At 41.3% G+C, this 15,266-nt stretch overlaps 1 protein-coding gene across 3 annotated transcripts in view; it reads left to right on the forward strand.

Moving 5' to 3' along the window:
- The window catches only part of OSTF1 (osteoclast stimulating factor 1), a 53,390-nt gene extending 45,540 nt beyond the window's left edge, over positions 1-7,850 (forward strand). The window contains exons 9-12 of one of the 3 annotated variants that reach the window (XM_032866661.1): positions 565-663; positions 1,654-1,679; positions 6,571-6,601; positions 7,220-7,850. In XM_032866661.1, coding sequence (XP_032722552.1) covers positions 565-663; positions 1,654-1,679; positions 6,571-6,601; positions 7,220-7,278 — 215 coding nt within the window. In that variant the 3' untranslated portion in view covers positions 7,279-7,850. The remainder of the gene's footprint in view (positions 1-564; positions 664-1,653; positions 1,680-6,570; positions 6,602-7,219) is intronic. The other 2 variants (XM_032866662.1, XM_032866663.1) reach the window with 2 other exon arrangements.
- The last annotated feature ends 7,416 nt before the right edge of the window (positions 7,851-15,266 follow it).

Here is a 15,266-nt window from a genome sequence, read left to right on the forward strand (position 1 = left end):
AAATCTCTAACAACGAAAATGTACTCTTGAGTTCTGATTTAACTTTTACCATCGTGAAGATGAGGAAAAAAAGCAAGTAGAAGCTGGGCTGTGGGAACAATGGATTGCCTCTAGGTTTTTTTGTGTGACTTTTCTAATTTGCACAGGAGTCCACTTACAGATATAAAATATTAATCCCCTCAGGCACCAGCCATGTGTATTTTCTCAAGAAGCAACGGGTGTATTATACTGAGTCTCCAAAAACTAGTGCCAAGACACTGTGGAGTCTGACTGGCTCGGGATTCACCTTGGGGAGGGCCCCCTCCCCGCTGAAAACTCATACGCAGTATTCTAGGCACTTGAAAGGGTAATTTTAATGGTGCCTATTTATCAGGGGTACAGCAGCAGGGCCCTGGATTAAAGATGCCAAGTGGGCATTTACTGTTCTGAAAAAGCTGACTTTAGCACCAGAGGGGTTTTCTCATTCGTTTGGCCCCAGCTGATTAGTTCGAGTGGAAGGAAGATTGTCTGCTACTCTAGATTCTTCAGAAACACCTGATGTGCTTTTCTTGTGTTGCGGAAAAGGTGCAAGAACAGACTTAAGAAACAATGAGAAGAAGCTGGCCCTGGACATGGCTACGAATGCCGCCTGCGCGTCTCTCCTGAAAAAGAAACAGGGCACAGGTATTCAGCTTTCATCCTTTTTTTTTTTTTTTAAGATTTTATTTATTTATTTGACAGAGATCACAAGTAGGCATAGAGGCAGGCAGAGAGAGAGAGGAAGGGAAGCAGGCTCCCTGCTGAGCAGAGAGCCCGATGTGGGGCTCCATCCCTGGACCCTGGGATCACAATCCGAGCCTAAGGCAGAGGCTTGAACCCACTGAGCAACCCAGGCGTCCCTCAGCTTTCATTCTTTGTTCTCTTCTGGCACCATCATGACCAAAGGTTATCATCTTAGAATGGGCAAAAACCACTCTTCTCAGGAAACTCTTCATGTGGTTCTGAAGTTAGGTTTTATCTCCTGGGTCTAATTTGGAACGTTCGCCTTGGAATTTGGAACGTTCGCCTTAGAAGAAATCCCTTCATGCAAATAAGTTGAAGAGACATTGACCTTTTAGTTTTTTTTGTATGTTTCCTTTGTTCCTTACAGTTAGGTTGTAATCACCTTGCTTTCCCTTAGAGCCCTTATCAGAGAGCCCTGGTCTCCATATCCTTCTTTCAGAGAGGTTTTTACAAGTGGTTATCTCTAAATATATTTTTTTTCAATTAAGCACTAAAGAGCTCCATGGTTCTATTTGGGTTTTGTTTTAAGTGAGAGTATCAATAAACGATAATCAGAATATTCTAGACTTGGTAAGCAATTTGGTGTTTACTTACAGACTCTGGGTGGTTTTTAAAAGTAAAGTTTAGGTATACATCCTTAAAGATAAAAATATCTGTTGGTGTGGGAGAATAGGTTTGAAAGAAAAAAATGAAAGGTTTGTGTGGTTGTTTTGAAAAGGTGTCAAAGAAAAGGTGTTAAACGCATTTGCATCCTTCATGATTACTATTCAGAGACCTCTCAGCACATAACCTATTGGAGGAACCATTCCCCCTAAAAGAAATGCTGGGAGGATGTGCTTTAACTCTCCTTCGCATTCCCCTGTCCTGTCTCTCCCTTTCATCCACCATCAGCCTCCTGGCCCACGAGGAATTCAGAGGTAGAAAAAAGAAAAGTAGGAGATGATTTGGTTGGAGGGCACATTCAGTCTCCCCCCTCTGCTTCTCAAGCCTTCCTGTACTCTTATGTCTGGCTCTCTAACGCCACTTTGAAGGGGAAGCCAATGATTGATGCATCTTTCCCGCCATTTTCCAGAATGGATGCTAGTATAATGGAGAACTCACTTTTCACAAGTCTTCATTTCACATCGCTACTCACCATTCCAACCCTTCTCTGTGTTGCTTTGGAGTCGGAAGTTGAGACTGATGCATGCTGAATCACCAGAATCACCAGATAAGCTTCTGATGCATTTCCGGTAGAGAGGCTCAGTGCATATGTTTCCATTTTAAGCTGAGAGTCCTCTCGCTGTCAGAGTTCTGAGCTTGTGTAACGAGGTACTGATTTCTGTTTCATCACGTGAATCACACTCCCATTAATTTTTGAACTTTGGGAAAGCTTTTTTCTTCCTTAGCTAAGTACCCTTTGTTTTATGAGAAGAGGCAATGTTATCTTGTCTTATAGCCCAGTTCCAGCAGAAGCAACAAAATAAAGTCATCCTCTGGTTTCCTGCTTTAGTCAATCAAAAATCGCAAACAGAGCCTGTCTCTTCATGACTTACCAAGGGAGCCACCAGAATTATCCTCCTCGTCTTGTCTGTCCATCACCAAATTCCCATCACGGCCCTCCTCACGAATCTGCTGTTCCTTTGTTCTTTACTCCAGATAGGTCTTTGTTCCAGATTTTTATTTCTTTTAATTTTCAGTTCAGATACAGTGCAAACCTTTAAACCATTAAGAAACTTGGGTTCCTTAATTATTTAAGCCATGAATTCTCGCTGGCAGAGATAGTGTTTCTTTAAAGTAATTACTCATGCATAGATGAATTGAGGGTATGCTAAGTGAGTGAGAAAGTGTTTACTAGCTGAGTGGTGCTCCTTAGCAATCCTACATTTTGATTGAGAAGCCATATATGGAGCTATGAGGGAGAAATACTTTTACTTGGAGCCTGTCTCCACCTTCCTGCTGCCTTGGTTGGTTCTGAAGTTGGACTATGGCCTAACTTCCTTTTTCTGCCACTGACTTCCTGTTGCTATGTGGGTCCCTTCAGAATGTCCTGATCACGGAGTAAGACTTCTTATGAGCTGAAGGTTATCAGAGACTCATGTATACTATAAGCTTGATCATAATAGACAAGGAAAATGCCACACTAACATTAGACCCCAGAGAGCTCCACTTGGAGTACCCAGAAGCCTCCTCGTGGGCAACGGGAGCTGGGGGAGGCAGATGGCAAACTGCTCTCTTCCCCCTCACCTTTCTACAGTCTTTATAGAATGGGGCTGGGAGGAAAGTCTCTTTTTCTCCGTTCATGCCAAGTGTCTTTAGGCTGCTTTCCTAAATTTGTATTGATTAGATAATGGACTCATTAATGAGGTAATCTGGGGGCCTGGCACACAGAGGCAAGAAATGAATTTTCACATTTCAGTTTTCATGTTATCTTTTTCCTCTCTTTTTTCTTGCTTCATTTCATAATCATCCAGTAAAACGTTTGAATATGTATTGTGATCCTAGTTGGAATCAGAGTTGACTCTTGGGCCATATAGGTAATTATGAGCACAAACTCTGCACTGGAAAAAGTATATCCTGATGTTTTTTGCCCACTTTTAAGAGCACATCTTGGATTTTTTGTAGAGGAAAAAACAAGTCCCATTTTGTAGTTACCTTGGGTAACTTTGGGATATGAGTGTGGGACCAGGGTTCAACCCCTCCTTAAGGGTTCCACCCTATAAATTCTTTTTCCAGTTTTTACAAATTGGGGTATAATTTGTATTTTTTTGGGGGGGGTATAATTTGTATTAAGTAAGTATATAAATCCCAAATTTACATCTTGATGTGTATGTGTGTGTGTGAGTGTGAGTGTGTGTGTTTTCACTGTGCTCACACCTATTTGCCACAACCCGGATATCAGAGAATATTTTCCATACCCAAGAAGCCCCTTCCATATTCTCCCTTTCTCTCATCATTTGCCTGTGCTTGAACTTGATTTAAATGGAACCAAACAGTATGTACTTTTTTGTGTCTAACTTCTTTTCACTTAATACTCTGTCTATGAGATATATCTAGGTTACTGTGTCTTTCTTTCTACCATTTATTTATTGTTTGTTTGTTTGTTTGTTTGTCTTAAGTACTGGTGCTTGATTTGGAATGTGCAGATCCAGGTCATTGACACTGGGGAGAAATGGAAGTCACGTAGGGAAGAAGGGGATGTATCACTAGGAGATACATTATTATCATGGCCACGGCCCAGGATGGGTGGGCTGTGAAGAGATATAGCTCCTCAGCACTTGGCTGTGTGAGAAGTTTCCAGAGAAACTGTGCCTGAGTGCAATCCATAAGGGAAGGAAGGTGGAGGAGTTTATTTGCCTGGCTCCTTCCTGTCTCTTGATTTCCTGTCAGTAACGTTTGCACCATGGCGAGCCATCTTCTCTTGCTAACAGGAGAAACAAGGTTGAAATAAAATGCAGAAGTAACCATGGAAGGACAAAATATCTCAAGTGGCAAAACATAGGATTGTAGTAGTACAGTAGAGTAGGAAAGAGCTTTGCTATTGTCTTTTTGTCTGTAGCTCAAAAAGCTGCTTTTCCTAAGTTTACAGCCAGTCTGAAGTTCATGGATGTGTGTGGGATAGGACAAAGTATATTCTATGGTCTCCAGAACTTCTCATAAGGAGGATGGACATGAATACAGAAACCTGGAGACTTCTAGGAGTTTGAAAGCTGCTGTGAAATCTTTGAAGTTTGCCTCTGTTCTGCTTATATCCACTTGTTCTTTCATCTTTCCTTCTTGTAGATAAATCCAGTTCAACTTCCCTTGTTCCAACTCTCCCTTGTCCCTTCCTTTTTCCCAATAATTCTAAATTTATAAAGATAATGACTGAAAAAACTATAGTATCATCAGCATGCATAAAATTAATAATGCCTTCATATCATCAAATAAATCTTGTCATTGCCCAAATTTCCCCTTTTCCTCATACATGTTTGTTTATGCTTTATTTACCTATTTTTTAAAGATTTTTTTAAAAAAGATTTTATTCATTCATTTCACACAGAGAGAGAGAGATCACAAGTAGGCGGCAGGGGGCGGGGGGAAGCAGGCTCCCCATCAAGCAGAGAGCCTGATGTGGGGCTCAATCCCGGGATCCTGAGATCATGACCTGAGCCAAAGGCAGAGGCTTAATCCACAGAGCCACCCAGGCGCCCTTTATTTACCTATTTTTGTGTTTACTTATTTGTTTATAATTTAAGTCAGGGTCTGAATAAGGTCAGGCTCCGATTGGTAGATATGTCTCTTAAATCATTGCTTTCTCTTCCTCTCCACTTCCTCTCTTTTGCTAGCCTGGTGACTTACTTATTAAAGAAGCTGGTCACTTTTCCTGAAATTTCCAGTCTAGACGGCATACGTGCATATGTCCTCCCCATGGTGCTGTTTGTCATGTTCCTCTTTCCTCTGTATTTTTGTCATTTGGTGTAGATCTAGAGCTTTGATTAGATTTTCCACTTTATCCGTCTACCTAAGGGTTAGAGGGAAACATATTTCATGAAGACAGGTTGTTTCATCAGAGACACAGAATATCTGTCACTTGTCCTGTGACATTAACATTCATCGATAATCATTTTCTGGATCCACTGTTTCACGAACAGTTGCAAAGTGGTGATATTTGAATTCTGTCACTCCTGTCTCAGTTACTAGCTGGAACATTCTGTTAAAAAAAAAATTCCCTTCATCTATGACTTGATTACTCAGAGGTAATAGTTTGTGCAGTGGGGCAGAATAAAGGCTTGATTTTTATCCTTTGTTAATGAATTTTCAAAATAAGGTACTGGTTCCCTATTTTTCTCCAAAGAGGTCTGGTGTTCTCCTTGTTGTATGTCGAAATACATGCTGTGTTTCAATCCATTATATTTAGTCCTTATTTTTTTTTTTTAACATTTTATTTATTTATTTGACAGAGAGAGAGAGAGATCACAAGTAGGCAGAGCAGCAGGCGGGGTGAGGGGGGGAAGCAGGCTCCCCACTGAGGAGAGCCCAATGCAGGGCTTGATCCCAGGACCCTGAGATCATGACCTGAGCTGAAGGCAGAGGCTTAACCCACTGAGCCACCCAGGCGCCCCAGTATCCTTATTTTTTTAAAAAAATGTTTTGAAGATTTTATTTGCGAGAGCGCATGAGCACAAGCAGGGGGAGTTGCAGAGGAAGAGGGAGAAGCAGACTCCCCACTCAGCAGGGAGCCCGACGTAGGGCTCGATCCCAGGATCCCACAATCATGACCTGAGCTGAAGGCAGACTTCTGCCTTAACTGACCGAGCCCCCCAGGCGCCCCTAGTATCCCTATTGATAGTCCCTCTTTGGCTAGTTGAGGCCTCTTCGGGTTGGATCATGAGTCTTTTTAAAATGATGCTCTCTTTGATAGCATCCTTGCTTTATGCTGGGTTCCAGGTGAATCTTTTACATTTTCTGCCCCAGACTTGGGATCAGTGACATCTCCAGTGAGCATAGGGATTGAGTGTTTAGAAACCATGATCGCATACATTTATTGAACTCTAACAGCTCTTATACTTCATTTCCGTTTCCCCCTAAAATGAGACCTCATGGAGCCTGTTGCTTATAGGCATTTAACTAGACACTTGAATAGGTGAACAGTTAAAGATCAGATGCCTTCTTTTTGAACCCTGTCCAAGCCTGATTTAACATATGGTGGGGTACTGTTCTTTCAGTTTCACACTTCTATTTTGTTTCATTCTTTTGCTTCTGAGCCTACTTTATCCGTAGTTTTAAAAATGAAACTGAAGCTTCTGTGTTTTCATTCTCTTTCTTTTCCTTTTTTCCCCACGTTAGTTATCTTTCTACCCAGTGACCTTGCCCTCAGGTAAGGCCTCGCGGGCTCTCGACTGACCGAAGCCACGTGTGTGCACTTGTCTTTGGGAGAGGAGGTTGGAAGTACGCTGGTCAGAGTGGAGGGCCTTCCCGTGTGTTCCATGCTGGTCATGGTGCATGGGGCTGGTTGCATTTTGTGCAAGGTAGATTAATGGTGCATTAGCATCACATGCTTTATTTTTTGCATGTCTAAGGAACATGCAGACATCTGTAATTGTCAGCCTCTGTGGCAGCAAATCCTCAGCAGTTAGGCAAGAGAGCAAAAGTTGAAAAAGATCCTTGGGGGCAGTACAGTCCCAGGGTCTGAGGAAAGATTACAGTTTGTTGAGCTATCAGGAGCTTTGAAAGTTAAAACAAAATCTGAGCAATTTGTAATGTCTCTGTTTTTTTTTTTTAAAGATTTTATTTATTTATTTGACAGAGAGAGATCACAAGTAAACAGAGAGGCAGGCAGAGAGAGAGAGAGGGAAGCAGGCTCCCTGCTGAGCAGAGAGCCTGATGCGGGACTCGATCCCAGAACCCTGAGATCATGACCTGAGCGGAAGGCAGCGGCTTAACCCACTGAGCCACTGTAATGTCTCTGTTTTGCTCTGCCCTCCATTCCGTTTAGATGCTGTTCGAACATTAAGCAATGCCGAGGAATATCTTGATGATGAAGACTCCGATTAATTCCCTTCTGGAGATTCGAGAGCTAAAACATCTGTTGCTTTTGCCATTCCAAAACCTTTGTCTTTGCCAGAAGAGTGTTGGTAACTGTTTTTTGTCTTTTTTTTTTTTTTTAAGTCTATAAGAACATGGAAGTATGGCACTGCGTTTGCGTAGAACGTGTAAATGGGTAGGTTTTCACCTTCAGTTTGCCAATAAGTGACTGGATACTTTGCTGTATAAAGTACATTTTTGTTCACCAGAGTAGAACAAGAAGAGATTATTTCTATTTATCAAGTTTTAAAGGAATTAAAAAATTTTTTTTCTTTAAAAAGTCAGAATGGTTTTTGGTTTTGTTTTTTTGTTTTGTTTTGTTTCATTTTATTTTTGTTTTTTAAGTTCTTTACCTCAAGGATTGAAATATTTTGAATGGATTTTTCAAGGGAGAAATGCTTGTTATAATAATGAACCAAAAGACTTAACAGAAAATCGTCAGCTATTCTGACAAAAATAAACATTTAAGAGACTGTATTCCTTTTGTCTGTTTTTGTGGATCACTATTTGCTGGTAAATAAAGCTCTTTATATTTAGGTAAAGGCTGATTTTATTTTTTAAGTCCTATTTCATATTTATTAGCACAAAGGAATCAAAGTAGCCACATTTCTGTTCAACTTTATATATTTGCTTTAACCTGATTAAAGTCGAGACAATAATCATGGAGAAGATACATTTATAATGAAATACATAACTTCAGTAATTATTAGACTTCCAGTTTTATCTCCAAGGTTATACATAGTATAAAGAAATCCAGCAACTCATTACAGTTTGCTTGTGGTCTGAAAGATTAAAAAAATTGATTTCCTTATCATGGAAGATGTCATCATTTCCTGTAATGGAGTAGCCAGGAGCCATGAAATTTTTTTGTGGTAAGCTTTTCACTTTGATAGCATTTGTTTTTCCAGAGTGTGCCTCTAGCTCATAACAATTCAGATTCTTTTACTGAAATGTCAATTAATATTGCAGGGAGCCTTGTGTAATATTGAAGTGACCCTTGATTTGCGATCCGAGTTCTAATTTTGTCATCACTGTTGCCATTTGCCTAGATTCCAGGCTCTCGGCCCAGAACCCTATTTTGTAAGAAGACTTAAATGCTGATTTCAAAAAACACATTGGTGCGGAGAAGGAAATGTTTGAAGAAGGAAGTGGGTTAGCTCAGGAAATGAATAACTGTAAGAGTTTTCTGTCTGTGACTGGTTTTTTTTTTTCCCCTCTGTGGGTGCCTTGAGGAAGGGTATCCTGAGAAGCCTGTTTGAGGTTTCTCAAATACCCCATACCACAGAAAGAAATCTGTGTAAGTAGCGACAACAGAGATAGAAAACAAAATCTGAAATTGATATCCTCAAAATAAATATGTTTATGGAACTTGAGTTAAAGATTTGCATTCCTTCATAAGCACAAGCTTGAAGACAGGAAATCCTTGTTGAAATTGTGTCTGTTTGAACCATAGAACCTTTAAGGATTCATTCTTTATTTTTAAACTTTTTTTTAAAGGAAGAGAGCACGAGCCGGGGGCAGGAGTTGCAAAGGGAGAGAGAGAATCCCAAACAGGCTCCACGCTCAGCACTGAGTCCCACATGGGGCTCGATCATGTGACCCTGAGACCATGACCTGACTTGAAATCAAGAGTCGGATGCCCAACTGATTGAGCCACCCAGGCGCCTCTAAGGATTCATTCTTTAAAATGGGGTTTGTGTGGGGCTCCTGGCTGGCTCAGTTGGAAAAGTGTGACCCTTGATCTTGGGGTTTTAAGTCTGAGCCCCATGGTAGGTGTCAAGATTGCTTAAAAATAAAATCTTTAAAATGAAATGATAGATAAAATACTGGGCTTGTGCTTTAACAAAAAGCTTTTGGAAATCTCTGACTTTTTGTTCCTGCATACTTTGGGACTGGTGTGATTAGGATAGATGCCAACTAAACACTTTTAATTTTTTCACATGGGCAGAGATAATATAGTTTATGTGAATATAGATATTTTTTATGAAAATGCTGTGTGCTTGATGTGGGTATATTATTTATGTCTTTGAAGAAAAGAATAGTGAGTGGCTTCACTAACATTGCTTTTAACATTACTGAACTTAATGAAAATTCTAGAAAGTTGGCCAACCAGAATTTTTGGGGGGTGGCGGGTGGACTTAGGTATATGCATGAGTTGCTGGCGAAACAAAAAAAGGACAACACATTTCGCTGTGGTTGAAACTTCATGGGAAAATTTACTTTTGCTTCTTGTTTCTTCAGCCTTGCCAATCTGAGCTTTTTCAGAGATGTCGAATGCTGAACTCAGCAACAAAAATCAGTTCTAAGAACGTGTCACTCCTCTAATTCTGTGCAGAGGAGAGCTTTGATTATGTTCTGGAAATGACTTTGGAGGTTTTGCTGTAATCTGAGCTTTCTGACAGTCCCTGTGGCCTGAATGCCTTCCCAGTCCATTGTGTGCTTTAGATAGAAAATGGCTCCCAGCCCGTGGGGCCGTGAGATAGACCAGCTTTACACCCAATAGCCTCATGCAAAGAACGGTTTTTACCAGTTTCCCATTTTAGCTTCCTTTCTGGGACTGGTCTGTAGACATTACATTTGTCAATTTCTGTATTTCTCTGGTGAGCTCACTCCCCCCATTGTCTTGCTTTTTTCAACAGTGTGGCCATGCTGTTACCCAAAGGGAAATGTTGAACAAAGTGGTGGTGACCCTGTTTTTTTCTTAACTCTTAAAAACCAAATTGGAAATAATGCTGAAAATGAAATCTCAGATAATTTTAGGTAGAGGAAAATAAAAATTTTCTATATAAGCTTCTTTCATAAAGTTTGTTGTGTAATTTCTGATTTACTGGCATTTCTTCTTCTAGTGAGCCCTGTGCCTCTTACGTTTGTGAAGGATAATTTCTTCTCTGTTAGGCTGTATGGAGTCTAATGCTAACATCAGCATTTCCCTGTTGGCTTTGATTTTGTGCTTATTCTCCTGAATTTTATGTTGTAAATAGGTTGGTAGTGGTAATGCACAGACAACCATACAACAGACACCCGAACTGCAAAGTCTGTACTGAAAGTTGAGGTTTTGGGGGGAGAAGGATTGCAAAAGAGTCTATTCTCCCTATTTTAACCGAAAATACAGCTTCAGTGAAGTTTTCTCAAGTGAAGGAAAAATTGCAGACCACAAATTTATGGTTGCTTTCCCCTTATTTCTTAATAACAAGCCTTTACATCTGCCCGTCCCTTCAAATGACATAAAATTAAATAAAACTACCATTTATTAAATGCCTACCCTGCCAGTTCCAATGCCAGGCAGTTTCGTAGACATGATGTCATTTGATCTTTACAGCAACCCCGGGTGGGGAACATTAATGCCCCTGTCTTTTTACAGAAAAGCTGAGTTTTGAAGAAGTTAAGTAAGTAGCTCAAAGTCACACTGCAAAGTTGGAAGTGCAGGTCTGGTCAACTCCTGAGCTAGTGCACCTGCAGCCTACTGCATCTGGCAGGTGATACCTTTCACGTTTGGCCAGAAAAATAGGCAGAAACGAACCAGCTTCTTTCCTACTTGAGCCCTGGATCTAGCATCTAATAAATTCAGCATATCTACCAATTTACTTACATGTGTTATGTAAACCAACCCTAAGAGATTTTTTTCTTTCTTTTTTTAAATAAAGGATTTCTCCCTCCCCTCCCCACCCTACCTCGTCCTGGAAGATTTTGGCAGAACTTTTTAGTTCCCAGTAATCCTGAAGAAATACAATTTACTGAACAAGTTTCCCAATTTCCCTATCTGCGCAAAACTATAAATAAGTGCCAAAGAAGGAGAGCCTCAACCAGCAGCTGATCACCTTGCTCAGAGTTTGTACTGCTAACTTCAGCATTTCCCTCAGATAGTCTAAGAGCTCCTGACTTCTTTCCATGTAATCATGAAAAGAACTGTGTGCCTGGGAAAGGGTCAGGGAATATTGTCTTACCCAAGTCTGGGAGCTCGCATGGACGTGTCGGTTCCCTCCCACTTCACAGGGAGTTCTGCTGTTGTCTCCTGCCAGCGGCCATCTGCGCGGGGCTCCCATCACGCTCAGCCCTCCACCTACACTCCACTGTTGCCAGTGGGGGGCCGGGGTGAGGTCAGGTTCCTGGCTGTGGCTGAAAAAACTGAAGAAATCCAAAAGTATGAGTTTGAAAGCCCTAGTGGGAGGTGGAAGGAAGGTAGGAGAAGAGACAAGGAGGAAAGGGGGTGAGCAGCAAAGGAGAAATGGCACCCCCCTCTGAGTTACACATGGTTCTGATATGAAATCCTAAAGCTTCAAGAAGTGGCTAAGGGTATGGACTTTGGGGAGGAACTGTGGATTCGGGTCTGGCTCTGCTGCTCATTGCTGAGTGACCTTGGACAGATTACGTAAAACATCTAGATTCATAAGCTGTAACACAGGTAAGTAATAGTGTCTATTACTTATAGATACTGAAGTTAAGAAGATTAAATGTAGTGATCTCCATAAATGACTTAAGAGAGTGCTTGTCAGAGTGATCACCTTATAAACATTGGCTGTACCCGTAAGCCCAAAGGAGGACGTTTTCATTAAATAAATATGTGTGTATGAAGGTTGGTTCAAACATGTTTTTTCAAAAACATGGCCATCATTTTAATATTTCCTAAAATACATTAAAAATGAGTAGAGGACAGTGATATTTCCTTCCGCTCCTTTAGGTATGCATTTTTCAGTATAAATCTACTTATTGGGGCACCTGGGTGGCTCACTTGGGTAAGAGTCTGCCTTTGGCTCAGGTCATGATCCTAAGGTCCTGGGATCCAGCCCTGTGTTGGGTTCCCTGCTCCGTGGGGAGGGTGCTTCTCTCTCTCTCCCTCTGCTCCTCCCGCTGGCTGTGCTCCCTCTCTCTGTCAAATAAATAAAAACCGTAAAAAAATATATATATTAGAAAAATAAATTTACTGATTGATTGAGAGTTACAGGGAAGACGTATATAACTCAAAAAGACCTTATTATTCAAATATTTCAAGGTCAAGTGGGGAGAATGTTGGCCACCATTTCAGTTTTACATTGTTGCTCTGGAATAACCATTCCAGATGGGGGGCTTGAATGGGCTTCAACCATTCCAGATGGGGGGTTTGATGGGCTTGAAAGACCATGGATGGGTCTACTATTTGGTACATCATGATTTCAAATTGCCCTTACACGTCTTCCAACTACAAACAACCTATCTTTTGAATGGATCAGGTTCCTAACTTTATACATTTCCCTGACAAGGTCTAAGTTTCAAGACGTGGGTCTGCGGGTGTTAACGACACTGACAAGAATCTAAGACATGAGAAGTGAAGTGTCATACAGTCCTCCCTCACTGTGACCAAGAAGGCTACAGAGGAAGAATTCAATTGGCCATTTCATTTCCCATTTTAGAAGGGAAATTTGTGGGGCCCCATGAAAATGCTTTCTTCTAAGTGAAGACTAAGATGAGGACGTGAGGCCTGTTGGGACACAGGCTAGTGTGAAGGTCACTGACTGACTGACGAGAAGTAGCTTCAGAGAAGCCGACAGCTCTGAAGGGCTCTTCAGTAGAGGGCTTGCACCGCCACGACCCCATGGCTCAGGAAAAACCCATCCTGCGGCTATTACCCACCATTTCAGAGCCCGGTGACTGGCCAGGCCTCTTTGTCCCCTTGATGCACCGGTCATGAGGATCAGGGGACACTGGTTTGTGTGAATTCCAAGTGTCATCGCTCCATCCATCTTTAAGAGGAGCTCGATCAGGGGCCTTTTCCCAGGACCTCAGGTTACAGCATAAGCCACTGTGTTGCTGTGTCAGCTTTCCAGCACGGGATACCCCTCGTCTGCAGTTGGACGTGTGATGAACCCTGCCTTTGATCTCAGAACGGGGGTTCAGATAGCAGACCTTTGTGGGGAAGAATATTTGGGGTTCCTCCACGTTGCCCCCGTGGAATTTGTGAGTGGGATGTGGTACGGTGGGAGGTTTTCACTGTATCGCTCCATCTGCCTTTGTCAGAGCTGTAGGTTTTGCCCTTCTGTGAGTCAGGTGCTTTTCGTTATATTTTTAACCTTTGGGTCGTCACTTACAGGTAACGGCACGAAACTTGTGGATGCCGTTCTTGTCTTAAAATTGGAAATGGTACCTTATTTCTCTCTTGCTCCATTTTTCCTTATTAGTTAGCAATGTCTTTCTTCTGAACTGTTACATGGATTCATTAATTACGCCTGCTGATACTACCTCAAGCTATTGAGCATTTATTCCCCGCAAGGAAATTTCAGCAAGAACAGTGGAACTGCTAATATAAGAATTGTTCTTAAATTTTGTCCTTGAACAGTCCTTGGATGTGATTTATTCAGTCCAATGTCTGGCCCGTCTCTTTTTTAAATAGATAGAGCCTGAGGTCCAGAAGTGGCTGGCTTTCTTTCTTTCTTTCAAGATTTTATTTATTTGAGAGAGAGAGAGAGAGAGAGAGAACGAGTGGGGGAAGGGCAGAGAGGGAAGCAGGCTCCCCGCTGAGTACAAAGCCTGATGTGGGGCTCCATCCCAAGACCCTGAGATCATGACCTGAGCCAACAGCAGATGCTTAACCAACTGAGCCACCTAGGCACCCTTTTCCCTGTTGACTTTCTGTTAGAAACACAGCAAGATTATGGCAGAAATGGTCATTGATGAGAAATCAATCACACAGGATTTGAGATCATTGCCCTGGGTCTTTTCTTTCCAGATTGTGTTGTTTTGTGAGAGATTGTTTCCCACTGTAGACATGCTTTCTTTTTTCCAGGTCCTATATATTCACCTCTCTCTCTCCCTCTCTCACCATCTTTCCTTTTTGCTGCCCACCCCCCAACTGCATTTTAGTCACACACAGAGAAATAGGAAAGGTCTGAGTGCATCAACTAATTTTTTTTATACTTCTGTCTCCCACTAAAAGGTTAATAGGGGGAGAAATTGAACAGCTAGCCAAAATAAAATTTGAAATGATTGAGTTTATTAGCCCTGTTTTGTGGCTGGCCTCTGTTAGCTGTCCTAGATGAAAAGGAGTCGCAATTCTTGTGTCCTAATTTTTCTAGTGTCTGAGTCACTACAATAATAAGATGACTGCATTCTGTGGAGTATGTGCAGTCACAGTCTGTCCCTGTTCATTGTGCTTTCTGTCTCGACCGTCAGCAAGGACTGTGGCTGGGTATTTAGGAAATACCTGTTAACGTTTGTATGGCGAAGGTGCCTTCTCTTTAAATTGAAGAATAATAACTAACTATGTTGAATGGTTTGACTTAGTACTATTCCAGCAGCCTCATCATTTTGACCCACGGACAAATCCTAAGAAATGAAACCGTGGTAAGTAGGCAAAGTTTCACTCAAGGTTTGTGGCTCTTGTGTTTTCCTTTGAATGACGAGCCCTGTAAACTCAGTAATGACTTCAAATGAATAGGAATACAAGGCTTGGTTTCCATTGACGTGCCTTGCTTGTTTTAATGGTTTGCATATATTTTTTATTGCAGCGTTAATAATGATTTCACATATATTCATACCAAGAGGAATGTTGTGTTCAAGTGGGTTCTGTCAGTGGGTCGCTTATATTGCATACAGCTGTGGTTTAATACTAAAACTATAGTAATATACATTTAGTACTATCAAATTTTCCTTTTTACTACAAGCTGTATAAGAAATTTTATTCTCTGTATGTCATTCTCATTTCTCTTTTAGCCTAATTTCTTTACTGTGAGAAAAGCCGATTCTCATTTTTAAAGAATTCTTTAATCATATATTATTTTCTTTCTCTCTATTTTGTAAAATCCATGATAATTCTTTCCTCCTCTCCATGCCAGTAAGGAGTTTTTTTGTTTGTTTGTTTTTAAAGATTTTATTTATTTATTTGACAGAGAGAGAGCGTGTGCACCAAGCAGGCAGAGGGAGAGGAAGAAGTAGGCTCCCCATTGAATAGGAGCCTGATGTGAGACTTGATCCCAGGACCCCGGGAT

Source organism: Lontra canadensis, unplaced genomic scaffold, assembly GCF_010015895.1.
Source record: "Lontra canadensis isolate GAN:19392208 unplaced genomic scaffold, GSC_riverotter_1.0 scaffold31, whole genome shotgun sequence".
Taxonomy (NCBI): Eukaryota; Metazoa; Chordata; class Mammalia; order Carnivora; family Mustelidae; genus Lontra; species Lontra canadensis.